Genomic DNA, 19,736 nt, shown 5'->3' with positions numbered 1-19,736 from the left:
GGTTACTAAAATCTTTTTATATCATTTCAATATTGGTGTAGAATTGAAATTAAAGAGTTTTATAATAATGTTAGCTATTTACAACAAGCTTGATGTAAATTATTAGCATATATGCTTGGAATCGATCCCGGTTCTTTCTTTTTATCTTATCCCTATTTTTTGCAATTTGGTGATTATTTGAGGCGTAAAATTCATATAAACTAAAATAAATTGATCCAGTACATGAGTGTGTTGATTAACTGAAAATTCATTAAATAGAAATGTTGCGGGAGTGAATAAACTAACACTTCAAAAGAATGAAGAGTTCGTATATTTAAATTTTATTGGTCAAGATGACAGGATGACAGGATGACATCCCTGAAATATACATTTAACCATTTATAAATATCACAATAAAACAAAGTAAATACTGCAACTCTATATATTAAAAAAAATATTAAAGCATACGTAAATCTAAATATTCTCCATTTACTCAATGTATTTAATATTATAAAACGCCTTTATATAGAAATTTATGACATATGCAACAAATACAATAGTCCTTTCGATGTCATGGAAAATATGACATCCAACACATAGATATTTCAAAAAACAACAAATAACACAAAGCTTACTCTATATGTGGTACAAAGGTACTGATTGTAGTTAATGAAAACTTCCGCATGGACAAACAGATCTGTAAGACAAAATATCTACTTATAACATATGATCGGCAGTTCACAATTACCGATAATTGACATTTAAATGAACAAATTGAAATTCATATCATTGACTAAACCAGCGTAACTTGTAAATATAAACAATAAATGATTGCTTAATATTTGTACGAATATGATAAGTGAAATAATAAAATAGAACCAATTCAATTGAATTTCTAATATTGAAAAACGATTTTTTAATATTAGAAATTGATTTTTCTAATATTAGAAAATGGATTTGCTATATTCAATGACGATTTTTTTAATATTAGAAAATCATTTTGTAATATTAAAAAATATGATTGATTTTGCAATATTGGAAAGTGATTTTTTAATATTAGAAATTAATTTTCTAATATAGGAAATTCATTTTGTAATATTACAAATTCATTTTCTAATATTACAAAATGAGTGATATTTTATAATATTACAAAATCGGGAATGAATAAAATTGGAAAATTAACTTTTAATGTTACAAAATTAATTTCTAATATTAATTTTTTTTCTAATATTACAAAATAGGTGTTTTCTAATATTAGAAAATATCTTTTTAACATTAGAAATACAATTTCTAATAATACAAATTCAATTTGTAATATTTTACAAAATGTGTGATGTTTTATAATATTACTAAATCAGGTATTTGTAATATTACAAAATGATATATTAATGAATTACTAATATTAAAAAATATCTTCAAATATTAATGAAAAGAATGATTTTTTTAATATTAAAACAATATTTTCTATTATTACAAAATATTGATTTTTGTCTTTTTTGGCTTGCCATAATATAGTCCCTGGCTGATGTAATAATAATGCATTTCTAGTATACTTTTTAAACCAGAGAGTGTATCTTAATATAGAAGAATATTAATTCAGTACAATTTCGTCATAAACCTATTAAATTTGTAATGTGCGATAAATTGCATACTGATAAAATAAAAAGTACGGGTAAATTATCGCGCCATTTTTTATGTGCGATTTGTTCATTTTGTTTTTATTTATTATTTTGAATGCATAAAATACCTGTCTTGCCCATTTTGCAATGTCGTATTTGAATTCCTATAAGTGTATTTAGTGTATTTCCATATTTTCGCATGTTCTTCCGGGTATTAGGTATATTATTATGCGCAGTTATCTCCCCATTCCGCCTTTTCCGGCGGGAAACATGAATGGTTGTAGTTGTGTTAAATTACAGTACCGTATTGATTGTGAGAAAAGTTAAATTAGGTATTTTACGAAATTTCAATATTCATTTCGAGATTCCCATTGCCAAGCGAGCATATATGTAATAAATATACATTTCACCAAGCCCCTGTGAATCAACGAGCACCGTTAGCATAACCATACAAACTACGTTTTTATTTGAATATCTGCCTTGTTAAAATATAGTGATCGTTTTTTTTAATGAATGAGTCACTTGACAACTGACTTGAAAAAATGTTTTCCAAGATCCCAACCCCATCCCCCTTTCCCCATGCTTTCTAAATGGTCGATAACTCTGTAGCACTTCACCATACTTCACCATTTTTAACCCTGAAGGGCATACCTAGCAACATCCTTTTAAGTTTTAGCCAGTCAGATGAATTTGTACAAATACCGGTAATATTACAGTTCTCCATGGATGGCGTGAATATTTTACACATATCATGTGACATAAACAAAATTCAGATGCAACTGGCAGCTACAAATTCCAAACATGAAAATGATTGCATGTCCTATCTCAGAAAAGCTATGCTTCAATTTGGATAATACAATCAGAGTTATATTTTTTCAAGTGGGGGTTAGGTTCTTGACAACGGCAACAGTGGAACAGCAGAGATACACATACATACATGTACAATGTATACGTAGATGCACATCCACGTTTTTCCTGAACTTTTTAAAAACATCATATTCACTTCTTTTAATAAGTAAAAAAATTGAAAAAAGACTGAAAATGTCAGAAAAGATGAATTTATTTTTACTGAAATGTAATCTTAACCTATATATTTTTATTTTAAGGGATTTAAGGAAGCGATGAAATTTCTTTGTAAGGACAGTCACTTTTTGCTACTTCCAAGACATGATTTTTTTTAAGGAAAATTAAGATAAAATATGTAATAAAACTAAAGCTCACACCACTTCGTGGTGCTCACTATCATGATTGTGTATGCTTACCTACAAGTACTTGATGGATGAAAAACAAGTGTTCATCTGCAGCCATTATTGTTTTTTTTTCTTCACCAGGCTTCGATTTCACAAAAGGTCGTAAGTGTAAAGTTGATCATAAGTAATAACGTCACAACCAAAATAGCATTATGACGTCATATTTTACGATCAATTTCACACTTACGACTTTTTGTGAAATTAACACCTGATTCTGGTGCCATGTTGAAATTCTCAGTAATGGTTTCAGACAGAGCCTCGCCACTTCCAATGGGTCAAGGCACTGTCTGAAATGGGAGCCGGTGGCTAAAATACATACAGTCATTTTGGGTGTGCCTCACTTAAGCTCATTTTTTCTTTGAATAAAACCAAACATATTATTTACTGCTCTGCAATTGCTTGACAAATGATGAATCTAATAAATAAACACAAGTATCACTGTCAAATACTTCTAATTAAATTCAAACAAGTACTTGTACATCTAAACTCCATTGGACTGATAGTGAATCTACTGTGACCTTTGATATCACTAGACAAATTGGGTTTCTTCTGCACTTGACTTGGGACTTAGAGAAATTGTTTTGTTTCCAGTCACCCTAGCAACCATTCAGACCCCCTTCCCAAAAGTTTTTATTTGTGATTTTAAAATAAAGAATAACAGTAGAAAGCCCAAGGACTGTCTTAGAGAAAAAAAGGAGAAAATAAACTTACAGATATGTTTTTCTATTCGAGATGGAAAAACAAAGTGTTAGAAATACAGGTTGTTTATATTAAGAATCAATTGTAAACACACATGTGAGTCTATTATATGTTAAATCTTTGAAGATTTTGTTTTTATTGTGTTTTGAGTTAGGTGTCACTCTTATTTCATTTAAAAAATTCTTAAAATTCCTACCTAAAAACCATTCAAAATTTTAGAGGGGTGATCAAAAACACAGCACTATTTTTTGCCTTATCATGTTGTTAGCAAGAACACTAGGAACAAAAATTTTCCTGTGTTTTCTAATGTCATTGTAAAATACAAGTTGCATGTAAGTGCCAAGCCAGGTTTGTCTAGCAATGTCAAGATCCCAAAAGTTTCACTTTGGGTCCAATTGATTGTAGAATTGTTTTTTGAATAAATAATACCTGGAAGTAAATAATAAAATGCAAATCTGTGGATTTAAATACATTCTAGACTGAAAATTCTGGTACGGAAAATGAAATTAGAATAAGACTTACATACGTGTATATCCAATTTATGTGTTCAAATTTGGTCTGGGACTCTCAATTTCTGATGAAGGCCATTGAAACTTCATTTACCTACATGTACATGTACTTACAAAATATTAAATATCATATCGTACAGGTAAATCCTTTTTGGAAATTAATTAGAACTCACCATGTGACCAATACAGTAGAAGGGGAGACAAATCAACTCACAAATTAGAATGGTATAAAATGAAACAAACACTTCCTGGACTTACATGAGGAACAATTCATAAAAAGGGGTTATAGTAGTAGATAAGAAAAAGAGTTCAGTGATACAGACAGATAATTCTTCACTTATTGGTTGAAAAGAAAAATGCAGTGTTCCCAAATTAATGCTTGAATATTTTTTCATACCATGCAGACTTGTCAATGGGACATTCTAAAGTTTCCTGGATAAAAAACAGGAAAAATGACTGAAGAGAATGATGGTGGGAAAATGACTGAAGGAACCAAAGTGGGAAGTTGTTAGAGCAGCTGGAAGTTACCCTGAATGAAGGATTCAAAATGACTGAAAATCACTGCAGTGGAGACTTGTTAGAACAGCTTGAAGTTTCCCTGAATGGTGGTGGGAAAATGAGTGAAGAAAACAGCAGTGAAGATTTGTTAGTACCATGTGAAATACTAGTTACATGTATGAATCATAAGTCTGAATGTAAATGTATTGCTGAAGAAAACACCAATTCATTTAAAATCAATGAAATACATGAACACAATGTAGTTACACAGAGAATCATCTTAGATGCTTGTGGTAACGATAAAAGGGTAGACAGTAAAGGAAAGGCTGATATTTGTCTGAAAGAAAATGATTTAGACAGACTTTCATGTATTGGGGAGACTATAAGTTATTCCAGATTAACACCAACATCTGGTAAAAGTCAAACAGAAAAGGCAATTTTAGACCATGCTGAAGTTCTAGGTTTTTGTGGTGACCTAAATTCTAAGCCATCAGTAGAAAGAAACTGTAATGACCATAATGTATGCTTTTCACCTATTCATGTACGTAATAAAAAAGACTGCAATTCAGTGGAAATGGATGCAGAAAATTATAGTGCAAACTTGACTGATTCACACACAGAGGTCTCCTTTTGTGTGAAAGAGATTGTTTCGAATAAAACTTTGTTAGATAGTCACTATATTTCAACACCAGATGCAGAACTTCATTTTAATACTACCGACTTTGAAAGTCATTCTGTGATAACACAAGAAAGTCTCCCAAATGTGACTAAACTTGTTAGAAGTCAACAGAAATCAGTTGATGGCAATATTGTCTCGGACATGAACCAGTGTATTGTTGCTGAAAATGAATCAATATCTGGAAATATTAAAGATTTTAATGGTAGAAATAATGATGTTTATGATATAGATGCTGATGATGAACATGAAACTTTGACTGATGATTCATTAAGAGCATTACAAGCTACGAAAAAACGGAGAATAGATATAGAAGGAAAAAATTATGATTCAATAACCATATCTAAAATTTTTAGCAATAAATCTGATTGTTCAGACAATATGAAAACTGTGCTTACTGAAACCAAGGTTTGTGTTCCAAATAAACAGATAGAACAGACAGACAGACACAAGGTTGTGTATATTTATAGCAAGGAGCTTGTTGAAACTTGTGACCAGATGCAGAAAATACCTTTGAGGGTGAGTATTGTTGAACTATCAGGCCCTGATAGATGTAGAATTTGTGAAACAGTAGGGCACTACCAATTTCCCCCGATAAAAAATTCAATAAACTACACTGTATGTAAGAAGTCATCAACTGGAGAGTTGGCTTAGCAGTCTTTACCACCTCAGTTGTCTTATGGTAATTTGCTTGCCTAGAGTTAGAGAGGTCAAAGGTCAGAACCCTGACCAGTCATACTAAAGACTTTATAATTGGTAGTTGCTGCTTCTCCACATAGCATGCGGTATTTAAGGAGATAGAGGGACAATTGGTTGGTTCAGGATCAGAATAATGTGTCAGAGCAGATCGGTGGGCTGTTGCTTCTGAGAGCTACATGTAGCTCATTAAAGATCCAGCTCAGCATGTCAGATTAGTACAAAACAAATGCCATAGAATGTTAAACCATAATCAATCAATCAATCAATATTAAAGACTTGAAAAGTCATTGAATGGATACATTTAAGTTTTGTTAGTTTAAGAAATGATGAATTGTTACATGATACATTACTTTGTACATGTAAATCTGTAATGTACTACTACCTGTTAATGTAAAAGTATTGATGCATTACTTTGTACATCTACATGTACATGTAAATCTGTAATGTACATGTACTTCTACCTGTTAATGTAACAGTATTGATACATTACTTTGTACATCTACATGTATGTCTGTAATGTATTACTACCTGTTTATGTAGAAGTATTGATACATTACTATGTACATCTACATGTAAATCTGTAATGTATTACTACCTGTTAATTTAAAAGTATTGATACATTACTTTGTACATCTACATTTAAATTTGTAATGTATTACTACCTGTTTATGTAGAAGTATTGATACATTACTTTGTACGTCTACATGTACATGTAAATCTGTAATGTACTACTACCTATTTATGTAAAAGTATTGAAGTAGACATTATTTTCTTTTGCTTTATAGACCATATTAAAAGTAAATGTCCCTGATAAATACACTAACAGTAACAGTTATAAATACATGTATGGAACAGTTTGTTTTCATATTTAGTATGAACAAATGTCCATCTCCCTACAATAAATGCCAAGGTAATGCATTTGTCTTCAAATGTTCATATATTTACATGTACCTGTTAACCCATCCACATCAGGAGGGGGAGACTCCCACAATATCCATGAAAAAATAAGTATCTCCCTCATAAAAATTTTAAATTGTGGGGGATTTTTTGATAAAATTACTATTTTTCTTTGCATCAAAATGGAAAATAGTTGACTTTTTACATACATGTAAAAAAATTAGCTTTTATTGAAACATCTCCTACATGAAACAGTGTTGATGGTAGAGAATCTTACATATCAGCTGTTACAAAGGCTAACAGGTATGAATATGAAAATTTTCCTCTTGTACAAAAATAAAAGTTTGTTGGGAAAGTTTGTACCTGTACAATGTAACAAATTTCTTTTTTGAATTCCTTTCAGGCCAGTATGAGTCATAGTCTAATTGAAGCCTACAGACTGACCAGATATATGAGGTATTTATGTACATACAGTTTGTACTTGTATAGCAGGTTATATAGTTTGTGTAAAGTTTTGTCATTTCAATTTCTTAAAGTACCGTAAATAAAACATAAAACACCTCTGACAAATAGTTTTAGGATATTTGGGATTCTGTAAACATTGTGTCTCTTGATTTTGTAAGGTGAGACAATTCAAGTTTATAAGTTTTTTAAAGCTTCACCCTTGCAAAATATTTTATACATGTATTTTGTAGCTACCTAACAAAATAGACACCTGAGGTCAGTTTCATTAAAAATCTATGGTGTAAAATCAGTCGTAAGTTCTAATGTCACAATACTTTGATTTTGCATTATTATGACTTCATTACTTAGGACTGATTTTACACTAAAGATTTTTTTTTTTAGATAAAGGACTGCAGTGTACCCCGCGTCGTGCATCGGGATAACATTGTACATGTACATGTAGTTCAAATGGAAACTGTAGGAGATCACTCATTGATGTAATATTGTTCCTTATTGTTTTATGAATACACCATATACAGGTACCTATATATACATGTACATGTAATAGATATGAATTGTGTTTGAAATTTAAAAAAAAAAATATCATGGTGGCAAATTTTTTACCTATTTTAGCTCACCTGGCTGAAAGGCTATGTATGCTGTTGCCATCATTAAGTGTCCGGTGTCGTAGTCGTCTGTTATCTTCTCCTCTGAAACTACTCAAAAGATTGTTACTGATCTTTGCATGAATGTTCCTTAGTATATTTTTTACAGTCCTTGTGTGGGGCTTTTTGATCTGGCAAAAAACATGGCTGCTTTACAATTATAGAACATATGGGTCAAATTCTAAAATTATGCAAATAACTCGAAAACGGTTGGGTTTAGCTAAAATTTAGAGGCAAAATTGTTCAGCATGATGGGATGGACCTATACCAAAATTTTCAGAAAGATCCGTTGAAAAATGAATGAGTTATGGGTCCTTAAATGGAATTTTTTCCCTGAATTTTACATTTCCAACTTTGGAAATCTTCTCCTTTAAAACTATTAGAAAACTTTGCATGAGTATTATTTAGAATATGTTCAGCAAACTATGTGTGTGGATTTTTTATCTCGTGAAAAACATGGCCACTGATCTAAAAATACACCATTGGGGTCAAATTGAACAATAATGCAAATAACTCAAAAACAGTTGGATTTAGCTAAAATCTGACAGGGATTAAAACTGTTCTGCATGATGTGATAAATTACCTGTAAATGTATGTGAATGCTGAAATTTTCAGAAAGATCTGTTGACAAATGAATGAATTATGGGTCCTGAAATGGATTTTTTTTTAAATCTCCTGTTAGACAACTCTTGGGATGGATTGTAACCAAACATTGCATGAATGTTTGTTAGGATAGCCGTAACAATTTTTTTTTTGGTCAAAAACATGGCTGCCACTAATAAAAATTGACGACTTGTTGAAATACATTTTTAACTTGAAAACCAAAGGGTTAAGCCTACATGTAATTCTGTAAGGGGGGGGGGTAAATTGATCAGCATGGTAAGACTGACCTGTACTGAAATTTTCACAAAGATCTGTTGCTCAATGTTGCGGTTATTGCCCTTGAAGAGAAAAATGTCAATTAGGATTTATTTTATAATATTTTAACCTGGTGGATAATTAAGATTCTCTGTATTAATTAAATAATTCATGTTACAATAGTACGGTAAAGTCCGGCTTTAGAAAGCTATAAAGTAGATTTTTGACCAGGTAAGTGATTCAGGCTTTCTAGAGTCTCTAGTTTAGCTTCCTAATACATTGTACTTGTATTACCAATACTGTCTATTATAATGAAGTTTAATACTAAATTTTAAACTGCTATGAAAATACCTGATTAGACATGAAATAACTAAAATGTATTGGATTGATGCATGCACATGTAAGAACAGCAGAAAATCTGCACCTGATACTTATAAGAAGAATTAAAGAATGTGACAAATTCAGCCTTATTTTTTTTTCATTTAAGTAAATTATTTTGTATATGTTTTTTTAGAATTGTAGAACCAAGGGCGGCTACTGATGAAGAGGTTCTTATGTTCCACAATTCTGATTATGTCAATTTCCTGAAGAAAATAAGTTGCCATGATGACATTGAAAAGTTTGAGGAGGAGGCGACACAATATGGGTTAAGTATGTACAATGCATGGTATTATTATTTTAGAAAAATAAAAGAGAAATGTACGGGTTAATGTCTTGTCTGTGATAAAAGATGTAGAATGCTAGACTATGTTATTGTTTTATCTCCATCCATAATAAGATTGTACATGTATGTTAAGGTTTCTGATTACGTCAGCGTAACATTAACTACACCTGCTAGGTGAATGATATTTAGTGTATAGTTGCATTAGCATCATAAGGTTTCATTTTTATATCTGTTCCATTCATGTGCCGCCAAAGTTACTGTCAAATATTGAATAACAACAGCCATGTAAGACAGGTGAGACTAAGCTCTGTGATAATAGTTTATTACAAATAAGTGTGTTTAAAATACTAAAGTAAGGAAAAACAAGGAAAAAGAAAACAAAAAAACATAACAGAAGAGATGAAAACAATAAAACACATTTAAAAAAAACAAAAAGAAACACAGAAAACTGATATTGAGCGATTAATGAGAACTTGCCTTGTGAGTCTGCACTAGTAGAATATGGAATATCTCAAACAAAGCAAGTTGAGATATTTCACATGTTATTTTCAGTATCAAAATTAAAAGTAACTTTTATTCTTTTTATTGGTGGTGTAAACCAGTAATGTAAATTTAGTCATTTTAATGCACATTTAGCTTTTAGACAACTTTGTCATGAATAGTGTGACCACACACTGTTGATATGTGACATTATTTTCATTAAAAAATCCAAAGATGTTCAGGTGACGTCACAATCACTGCCAATGTTTTGACAGATATCTTTTAACATCATTTGTACAATGCAAAAAAAAGAAGGAACTTTATCTATCAACAAGATCGATCAAGAAAACATACAGATTAGCAATAAACTATTCAACTAGTCTCTCTTTGTGACCCCATTTTAGAAGGCGATCTATGTTCTCAGATTGCTATCCTTATTCTTTAAGGTTATGATTGTCCATTACATCAAGGGTTGTATAAATATGCCACTGTGACATCAGGTGCCACTCTGGTTGCCGCTGAGTGCATACTAGAACAGACATGTAGGGTGGCCATTAACTGGTGTGGAGGATGGCACCACGCTGCTAAGTAAGTATTGATAACACTCCTTCCCTCTTTTTACACAAACTGGGATTATAGAATTGGGCTTTTTACTGTTCATCTATATTTGGTAATCATGTTGGTAAGTTGATATTTTAAGCAGAGTCTCCATCTTTTTTCTAAAGTAGGGAACTATAAAGTTGTAGGGGCATTCGGCTATGATTATGGTCCTTAATTTCAACTTAGTGGTTAGAGCATTGCATAGAGATTGTTCAAACCATAGTAAAACATATGAAAATAAAAAGAAAAATTCTACATCATTTAACAAAACTGCTGAGAATTGTAACTTTTGTTGTTTTCTTTTTTTGCAAAACTGTGTCCACACACAGGAAACAACTTTGTATTTTCACGTATGATAAACTCTGTAATAATGAATGTGTTCACTAAAGATGAAGTTGTTTCTTTAGTGTGGATACCATTCCTTTACCAGAAATATGGCCAGAAATTCACCAAACTAGTACAAAATGATCAGAATATGTAAATTTTGTTTAAAAAAAGGCAATTGTTGTGTCCTTTTAATGCAAGAATTTACTGAAGTCCTTATGTTTTCTTAGTTGTTATGGAATCAAGTCTTTAAGTTACTATTATCACTCTTAATTATTGATGATTAATTTCAGTTGTATTTTTGGCCAATAAAGGCCTTGAACGGCCCTTCTCCTTTCAGTTTTATGTCTTTAGTTGGTTTATGCCACACAACCAAAGTTTGCCATAAAGGATTTGAATGACAACTATGGCTACTATTAGGTTTGATGTTCATATGTCTGTGAACTGTTATGAAAATCCTTAATAAAGTTTACTTTTGCAAGGCTGGGAACTTAAACTCATAATCAACTTAGACAATTCAAGTACAATTTATAGGTAATCAATTTTTTTGAGGGGGATAACAATCCACCAGAGCCTGTGCACATCACAATCTTTTCAATTGTGTGTAATTGTATCATATGATTTTGATAAACTAAATGTGAAATTGTTTATTCTTTCAGAGACCATGCGTCAGGATTTTGTTATATTAATGACATTGTGTTAGGAATTCTGAAGCTGAGACAGAAATACAACAGGATTTTGTATGTTGACCTGGATCTTCATCATGGTGATGGTATGGTTAATCTAAAGAGTAACCGTATGAAGTGATATGACCTTTGTTAATCTGAAGAATTATGGCTCATGTGAAGTGATGAGGCCCTTGTCAATCTGAAGAGTTAATGCCCTTGGTATTTTTTTTCTGCAGAGGAGCAAAATACCGTTAGAGATTTATTAACTTTTATTCTGTAATAACTATGTATACATTTGGGGCAACTCTTTCCCTGTACCTGTGTATAATAATGTTTTGAGGCCAGCAGCAGCCTGCCCTGTGGCAAGAGGATTTCCTCGTCATTCATTGAAGACCAATGGGTGGCTTTCGGCTGACATTTTCATCCTGGTGGGGTTGGTGTTTTCTTGACATATATACGATACCTATTCTTAATATATGTTATATTAGTATTGTTGTGGAGAAAAGTTAGATTTTTTGTTACTTGAGTATGTTCATGGTAATAGGTTTTTGTCCTGGCAATGTTAAGTTATTTTATGAAACCTGTCGAAACAGAACCCTTATAAATCCAAAAACCTGTCAAAACTAGACAGATTTCAAAATATTTTTATTTTAATAAAGTTTTCATGGTATAGTGCAAAAACCTTTGACAGTCCGACCATAGACCTTGAGTTCAAGAATTTGTCAACTTAATCATACAAATAACAAATGAATTTCCCTTTATGTTCGGAAATAAATTTTGTAGTTCACAAAACCCACAAAAACATGAAAATTAGTTCCCTAAAACAGTAGGTTTAGATTGTCTTTCTTACTATTTCAGGTGTTGAAGATGCATTTTCAGCTACCTCTAAAGTGTTTACAGTCTCATTTCAGAAATTTGTGCCTGGATTTTTCCCAGGTAGGATTTTTCTTTGATGTACTCTCTTTATTGAATCACATTATAACAAATTCACCTAGGCTCTTTTGTTATGAAGTTAAAATTAAATAAGTTGAGTTGACATTGTACAATGTTCATCTTTTATCAGTTATGAAACCTATAATTATCAGGTGGTTGTACATTTTCAAAGGCATTTGCCATTGACAACTATATAATACAATACTGACCATAGCAGCACTAAACTTTTTATCTTTGCCTACCACTTTGGTATGACCCAACTTGGAATTGAAACCAGAATATCCTGACCATGGCAGCATGTTACCACAAAAACACCCAGGAGGCAAAAACATGTGTTATAGCTTCCATTTTATTTTTTCAATGGGTCATAGTTTTCCTTTCCTCGTTTGTTTTTTATGATGAACTCAGCGGGTGTTTTTAGAAAAGCAGAGGACGCTTACCCTACCGGTGCACCTGGTCCATGCTCCCAGTTTTTAGTGGAGTCTGAGTTGCTCATTTGCTTTTGTTACTTTGTATGTATGATTTTAGTTACTTTATGTTCTTTGTTGTGTATGTCTGTTTTCCATGGATTACATTCTTTTGATTACCGCTATCACCTTGGTTCCCTTGATAAATCTTCCAATAAGTTTTAATTTTTGAAAACTTTATGAACAATACTCCTTATATGCAAACAGGTCATCATTATAATAAGTTGGATTACAATAATTTTTTCAATAACATTTTTCAGGTACTGGAAGTCTAAAAGATGTTGGTATTGGTAAAGGTCAGTACTACACTGTTAATGTTCCCCTGTTGGATGGTATCAGAGATGTGGAGTTTACTCCCTTAGTTTGTAGGTGTGTTAACTCCCTTTATTAATAGGTATAAAGAGTTTAATCCCTTTGTTTGCTAGAAGTGTTTAAGTTTATTGTTTGTTGTATAAATCACATACTGTTGATAGTTGAAGTCAAGTTATTCATTCTTTCAAATCATGACAATAAACCTTTTTGAATATTATAAAATTTGAGGGTTCTTTTTGTCTTTTAAACATGCATATACATTTGTGGTTTACTTTCGGAAAGTCAGATAGAATTTAAATTTCCCACTCTTAAATGAAGTAACTTTTTCACTAGCACCAAAAGTGAACATTGAAATAAAACTTCCCAAATTTCTGTACTTTTCAGCATTTTTTTTTCAGTACAAAGCTGCAAGTAAAGTTTTTATAATTTGTAAAGTATTATTACTTCATGTCATTTTTAAGGGTTTTAGACAAAATAAAAGAGACATACAGACCTGAAGTAGTGGTTTGTCAGTGTGGAGCAGACGGGCTAGCAGGAGACCCTATGGAATCATTTAACCTCACTCACAAAGGATTAGGAAAATGTCTGTACTTCATTTTACAGTGGAACCTACCAACTCTTATCTTAGGGGGTGGTAAGGACTTTTCTTAGAATTTTAAGTACAATGTCATGTAAAACTGTTTACTTTTATTCTGAAAAATATTGTTGAAAAAGTTTGCCAGTTGTGGAAGTGAAAATGCCCCTGACTATTGTACATGTACGATTTTTACGTAGAGATATGTTTACTATGTTTCCCCGAGTTTTTTCTTTCAGTTTTAATATTCACCAATATAAATGCAAAAATCCAATAACATTTATCTACCAAAACATTATGATCTTGAAAAACAAAGTGCCAGAAAACTAATTTTCAACCCAAGTGGGTTAAAAATGCAGAATACAAGCATTGGCTTTAAAGGGGAGGTGGTGCAGAAAAGGCAAGGTGCACAATCTGTGCAAAAGACATTGACATTTCGAACATGGGGGAATCAGCTACATTGGCCAAAACATTGAAGGGCCAAAATATTCACAAAATTATTCAGTAGTTCAAAGTTTTTTAAAGGTTAAAGCAGTCTAATCCGGGTAAATCTGGAGCATAAGAAGCTTAGATTTTGCTCTGTTGGAAGTCATGGTAACACACACCAGTTTTATGAATGTGTTCAAAACATTTGGCATACATAAATATGCTTACAATTATTGAAAAAAACTTTAAAAAAGATGCACAATTGTTTGTGGTTTTGGGTATGGAATATTAAAAAAAATCCTGGAAAAGTCCTCGAAAATTGGAACAAAAAAGGTGTATGAACCCTGTATAGAGTAAATTTACATCACAAATTATCTAACCTAATGGATGGATCAATTTCTAATTTGATAAGGCATATGTTGTAAGTCATTTTATTTGCTTTTCTATATCAGCTTCCTGTACAAACGAGTCTGTATGCTCAGCATGACAATGCTTGTAATCTCATGTTATGTATAACTGGCAGATTAAGACAGTGTATCTACATGTATTGTACTCCCTTCTTTGTGTGTCGAGGTTGGACACCATTATTGGCCAGTTGCCTTGGTAACCTCTTGCCTGGAGTTGGGGAAGTTGTGGGTTAAGTAGGGACTTTTGTAAAAACCTGTCATTCTTTGCTTAATGAATCACCTTCATCATATCTTGCCCTGTCAGAATTATCACGTTAATAGTTAATATTTCTGTCTCAACCTTTGAAACAGCTGGTTTGCTGCTCATATAAGGTTTTGTTTAGACTGATATTACTGTCAATATATGTGCATGATTGTTAAGGGAGTGTTTTGTTATTTTTTGTTAACTTTTGATTATTTATTTCAAGTCCTTTTTGAAGGGTAGATGTTGACTTATCATTGTATTCTGTACTCATTATGTTATAGACATGTTGCAGATATTTTTGCTGCTAATGTACCTTATCCTCATGTACTTTCAGGTGGTTATAATTTGAGTAATACAGCCAGATGTTGGACATTCTTGACAGGATTAGCAGCTGGTAAACAGTTACCCACAGAAATACCTGATCATCGAGTTAGTACATGTTCAATTTGCTGTAATGTGAACATTTTTTAAACCCGTCTCAAATCAAAAACCTCTAGCAATTATCAATCTTATGGGATATTGAATTTTATATCTGTCCACACAAAATGGCAAGGTACTATATGATATATGAAAAGGTTGCGTGTCTATATGTCTGTCCCGAGTGATTTCATGATGATACTTAAGAATATATCATAATTTTTTGTCAACTTTGCACAACTGTTTCATACAGTAATATACAGATAAAGTTTAATTATGTGTTGGGGTATCAATAAATGTTCAAATAATTCCCTATTTTTATATGTTTAGGGTGAAGAGTTGTTACCACTTTCCCAAACTGGTACATTTGTCTTTTCGGGGGCCAGCTGACTTCAGTAGTTGAAAAGTTCTCACTGTTTCATTGAAGGCCCATAGTCTTGAATTATTATGCTTGTAATCAGTTTGTCTAATTCGCTTAAGAGACTGTCCTTCAATACACCAAGCAGATTCTATGATATTAACTGCACTATTTTTTGGCAGTAATATATAATAATAACGCAATAATGTTAAAGCTAGTTTATATACTGAATATTACATGTCAAAATTGGTATCACAGGCTGTATCAATCTGAGACTCCAATGACCACCGGCCCTGAGGTAATATAGGTCGAGGGTTGATACCCCATGTGATACAGATTTTGACATGTCATGTTCATTATGGCATATATTTTAACTATATTTTAAGTATGGTGTGTGAAGGGGTGTGATATAGGGTGTGCGATGTAGGTCTAGGGGTGTGATATAGGGTGTGCGATGTAGGTCTAGTGGTGTGATATATGGTGTGGGATGTAGGTCTAGTGGTGTGATATATGGTGTGGGATGTAGGTCTAGTGGTGTGATATAGGGTGTGCGATGTAGGTCTAGTGGTGTGATATATGGTGTGGGATGTAGGTCTAGTGGTGTGATATATGGTGTGGGATGTAGGTCTAGTGGTGTGTTATAGGGTATGCGATGTAGGTCTTGGGTGTGATATAGGGTGTGCGATGTAGGTCTAGTGGTGTGATATAAGGTGTGCGATGTAGGTCTAGTGGTGATATATAGGGTATGCAATGTAGGTCTAGTGGTGTGATATAGGGTGTGCGATGTAGATCTAGTGGTGTGATATAAGGTGTGCGATGTAGGTCTAGTGGTGATATATAGGGTATGCAATGTAGGTCTAGTGGTGTGATATAGGGTGTGCGATGTAGGTCTAGTGGTGTGATATAAGGTGTGCGATGTAGGTCTAGTGGTGATATATAGGGTATGCAATGTAGGTCTAGTGGTGTGATATAGGGTGTGCGATGTAGGTCTAGAGGTGTGATATAGGGTAGACAATATATGGTTTAAACAAACACTTATAATGCATATGCAATACAGCTATATTTTAATATAAAAATATATAACAAATTCATTATGATATCTGATGTATAAAAAGTGAACTCAGATTATATTTTCACAATTCTTTACCAAACCATGAACAGATCAAAGAATTAGTTCTTATTATCTGAATTTTATATATATATATAATTTATTCAATCCTTCAGTAAGGAACAAACCAACTCATTTCTATAGATCATTAGAGTTTATGATCTCTAATGAATAAAAATTTATTAAAAAAAAATCTGAACTGTTAATTTGTCATAGTTTTCCTTTCCTTTTTCGTCTACTCTGGACTCGACTTTTTCAGCGGTTGTTTCTTGAAAAGCAGAGGATGTTTATTCTATCGATGCACCTGGTCCATGCCTCCAGTTTTTAGTGGAGTCCGAGTTGCTCATTTACTTTAACTACTTTGTATGTATTATTTTGGTTGTTTTTTGTTTTGTGGGTCTGTTTTCAATGTCTGGTCTTTGTCCCAGGATTACATCCTTTTGATTTCTGCTAGAATCTTGGTTCCCTTGATTACTTTTTAACATGTGCCACCCACTGCTGTGGCTTTTTATGAATATTCATGGAGTTTGAGCAAGATAATACCCTTGGCTATTTTAACGTCTGTTTTCATTCAGAATGACCCAGATTATGACTTGTTTTATAAGTCTGAGTAGCTCAGTCTCAATCTGTTTAGTTAGAGCCTCATCATACAGGAAAGTATGAATGTTTCAATTAGTCTTTTTAACATAACAATTTATATAATTCTGCTATATTAGTTACTGGATTCTAATCTTTGTTAGACCATTATATGATGAGCAAGTTGTCAGAAATTTTGATTTTTGTGACAAGGTTTTGATAATGAAGCAAAATTAAATCTCTGCTTCTGTAGTGGAGGATTTCAAAATGTACTTCTCTTTCTGGGACAGTTCTATATTCTGTAACTTTTTTTCCAACACATTTTGTAATATTCTTATGATAGATGCTTGCAAAATGTCGGTCATAAGTAATAATTAGAAACCTATCTGTAAAGCCTTGCCTTAAGAGTTATAGATAAACTGAATCAATACACGTATGTTCATATTTGATTGATTGATATTTTGTATTTTGTTTTAGTTTTTCATGGAGTATGGCCCTGATTTTGACCTTGAGGTGCATGCTGGGAACAGGAAAAATGATAACACGGCTCCCTACCTTAAGCAGGTGTATGGCATGGTCATGAGTAAGTACTTAGCTCTATATGCTACTTTTCTTAACTTGTTAAAATCTAGTAGTTAAATTGATTTCAGTCAAACTTTTACTCATTGTTTGTACAAAGGGCTTTCACATACTGCTACAGAGACCCTAGGAAATTCTCTGACTGAACATTCCAAAAGGGAGGTAAAACCTAGTTTCACTTGTCTGTCACATTTTTTATAACAATTTTCTCTGTAACTTCTCGTCAGAGCCACTTATTATTTTGACAAAAGCTTAATATAGGTGTGGCATATTTGGAGATTTGGTATAAGAGGTGGGCAATACCAATTTCTTGTTGGAAGAAAGAATCATATTGCACACTAAAGTTTGGGTGAAAGTATATCTAGTGGGTATTTGCTCACAGATATCTTGTTTGTATGTGAATACATCATTGTATGTAGAAATATGTTTTTGTTTACTAATTTTATTACATATTACAAAATGCCATAATTTGTACTGATAAAATGGGGAATAGGTATTTCCATAGTAAGCAAACTTCCAGTTAATATCCAGAAAGTAATGTTTATAACCGAACACCTTCTTACCAAAGCAATAAGGAAGTAAAACTATGTTAGTATTGAGTCATTTGGGCATTCATAAGACAATGCCAAGTCTCCTTATCAATATACATGTACAAGAACCTTGAAAAAAATATACTTTATTCTGTCATCTTTTATTTTTGAAATAGTTAAAGAAGTAAACTAAATCTGAATCTATCAGAAAATTATCAAGTATTGCAGAAGAGTAATCAAGGGAACCAAGGTTATAGCGGTAATCAAAAGAATGTAATCCAGGGACAAAGACCAGACACACACACAACGAAGAACATAAAACAACTAAAATCATACGTACTAAGTAACAAAAGCAAGTGAAAAACTCGGACTACTAAAAACTGGGAGCATGGACCAGGTGCACCAGTAGGGTAAGCATCCGCTCTCTAATAAAATGCACCAGTTAATGAACACTTCTACCTGGTAACTTGATGTTCTATTTCAGGTAATATTGGGAAGATTTCAGATCCTTAGAGACAGAATTTTCAGAGTGACATGTTTGCATATAAGAAGAATTAGAATGTTGAAATAGAGTTTTTTTTTGTAATATTAAGGAATTCTTTCTATAAGTACAGTAAAACCTGTTTAAATCAAACCTTAGATAAACTGGAAACTTTCATTGATTTAACATCCTCTTAAATTCTCTCATACAGTGTAATATGCCACACATGAGAATCATATGGTTGGCAACATATGATAATCACATAAATCAAGTGTGATATGATATAATCGTTATGATGATAATAATTATCATTCAGTTTACATATGATTATCACATGATTATCATATGATACTCATATGTTGTTTTTTTTTTTTTTTTAATATAAACATGATTATATTTTTCTAAGCTAATATTAATATGTGTTATATGACTACCATTTATAAATTATATGTGGCATATGTGGCTGTATACTGAGTATAAACTAAGCATCAGTCTAAACGTAACAAAACTTTCAATGCATGTTTGGTTTAGACAGGGTTTTACTGTGCGATTCTATGTGTAAGTATAAATATATTATGTCAAGTTTTAAAGGAAAAATTTTAGCATAACTTTAATACTATTTATAATGTGTGAAATATTGATGATTATTCGTTGGAATGTAATAAATATTTATTTTTTTTGTTTAGTTAAGCTATTTTGTTTCTCATTTTTTTAATGTCCTTAACTTGACAGTTTAAAAGAAATATACACAATACACAACAGGAATAAATACTCACAAACTGAAAAAGACAGATT

At 32.1% G+C, this 19,736-nt stretch overlaps 1 protein-coding gene and 1 long non-coding RNA gene across 4 annotated transcripts; one reads left to right on the top strand and one right to left on the bottom strand.

The window, feature by feature from the left end:
- Positions 1–291: 291 nt before the first annotated feature.
- On the bottom strand, positions 292–4,203 carry LOC148613266 (uncharacterized). 2 transcript variants are annotated; one of them, XR_015923313.1, is made up of 3 exons: positions 4,171–4,203; positions 615–676; positions 292–357 (listed from the first exon to the last, which is right to left on the bottom strand). It is a non-coding gene; the product is annotated as an uncharacterized LOC148613266 (long non-coding RNA). The 2 variants fall into 2 exon arrangements; XR_015923312.1 differs by lacking the exon at positions 4,171–4,203 and adding an exon at positions 1,727–1,808.
- LOC148613265 (histone deacetylase 8-like) lies at positions 1,839–19,631 on the top strand. 2 transcript variants are annotated; one of them, XM_088586565.1, is made up of 12 exons: positions 1,839–1,930; positions 4,197–5,749; positions 7,230–7,282; positions 9,308–9,444; positions 10,384–10,525; positions 11,521–11,633; positions 12,388–12,465; positions 13,190–13,298; positions 13,703–13,875; positions 15,227–15,321; positions 17,829–17,934; positions 18,945–19,631. In XM_088586565.1, the coding sequence occupies exons 2-12, from the start codon at positions 4,604–4,606 to the stop codon at positions 18,971–18,973; spliced, it is 2,181 nt and encodes a 726-aa protein (XP_088442691.1). In that variant the 5' UTR covers positions 1,839–1,930; positions 4,197–4,603; the 3' UTR covers positions 18,974–19,631. The 2 variants fall into 2 exon arrangements, with proteins under 2 accessions (XP_088442691.1, XP_088442690.1); XM_088586564.1 differs by having other exon boundaries at positions 1,841–1,930; positions 4,461–5,749.
- The last annotated feature ends 105 nt before the right edge of the window (positions 19,632–19,736 follow it).

Source organism: Perna viridis, chromosome 6, assembly GCF_037379345.1.
Source record: "Perna viridis isolate PV_CMFRI_1.1 ecotype Kerala chromosome 6, ASM3737934v1, whole genome shotgun sequence".
Taxonomy (NCBI): Eukaryota; Metazoa; Mollusca; class Bivalvia; order Mytilida; family Mytilidae; genus Perna; species Perna viridis.
This window is presented reverse-complemented; position numbering and strand designations above follow the sequence as displayed.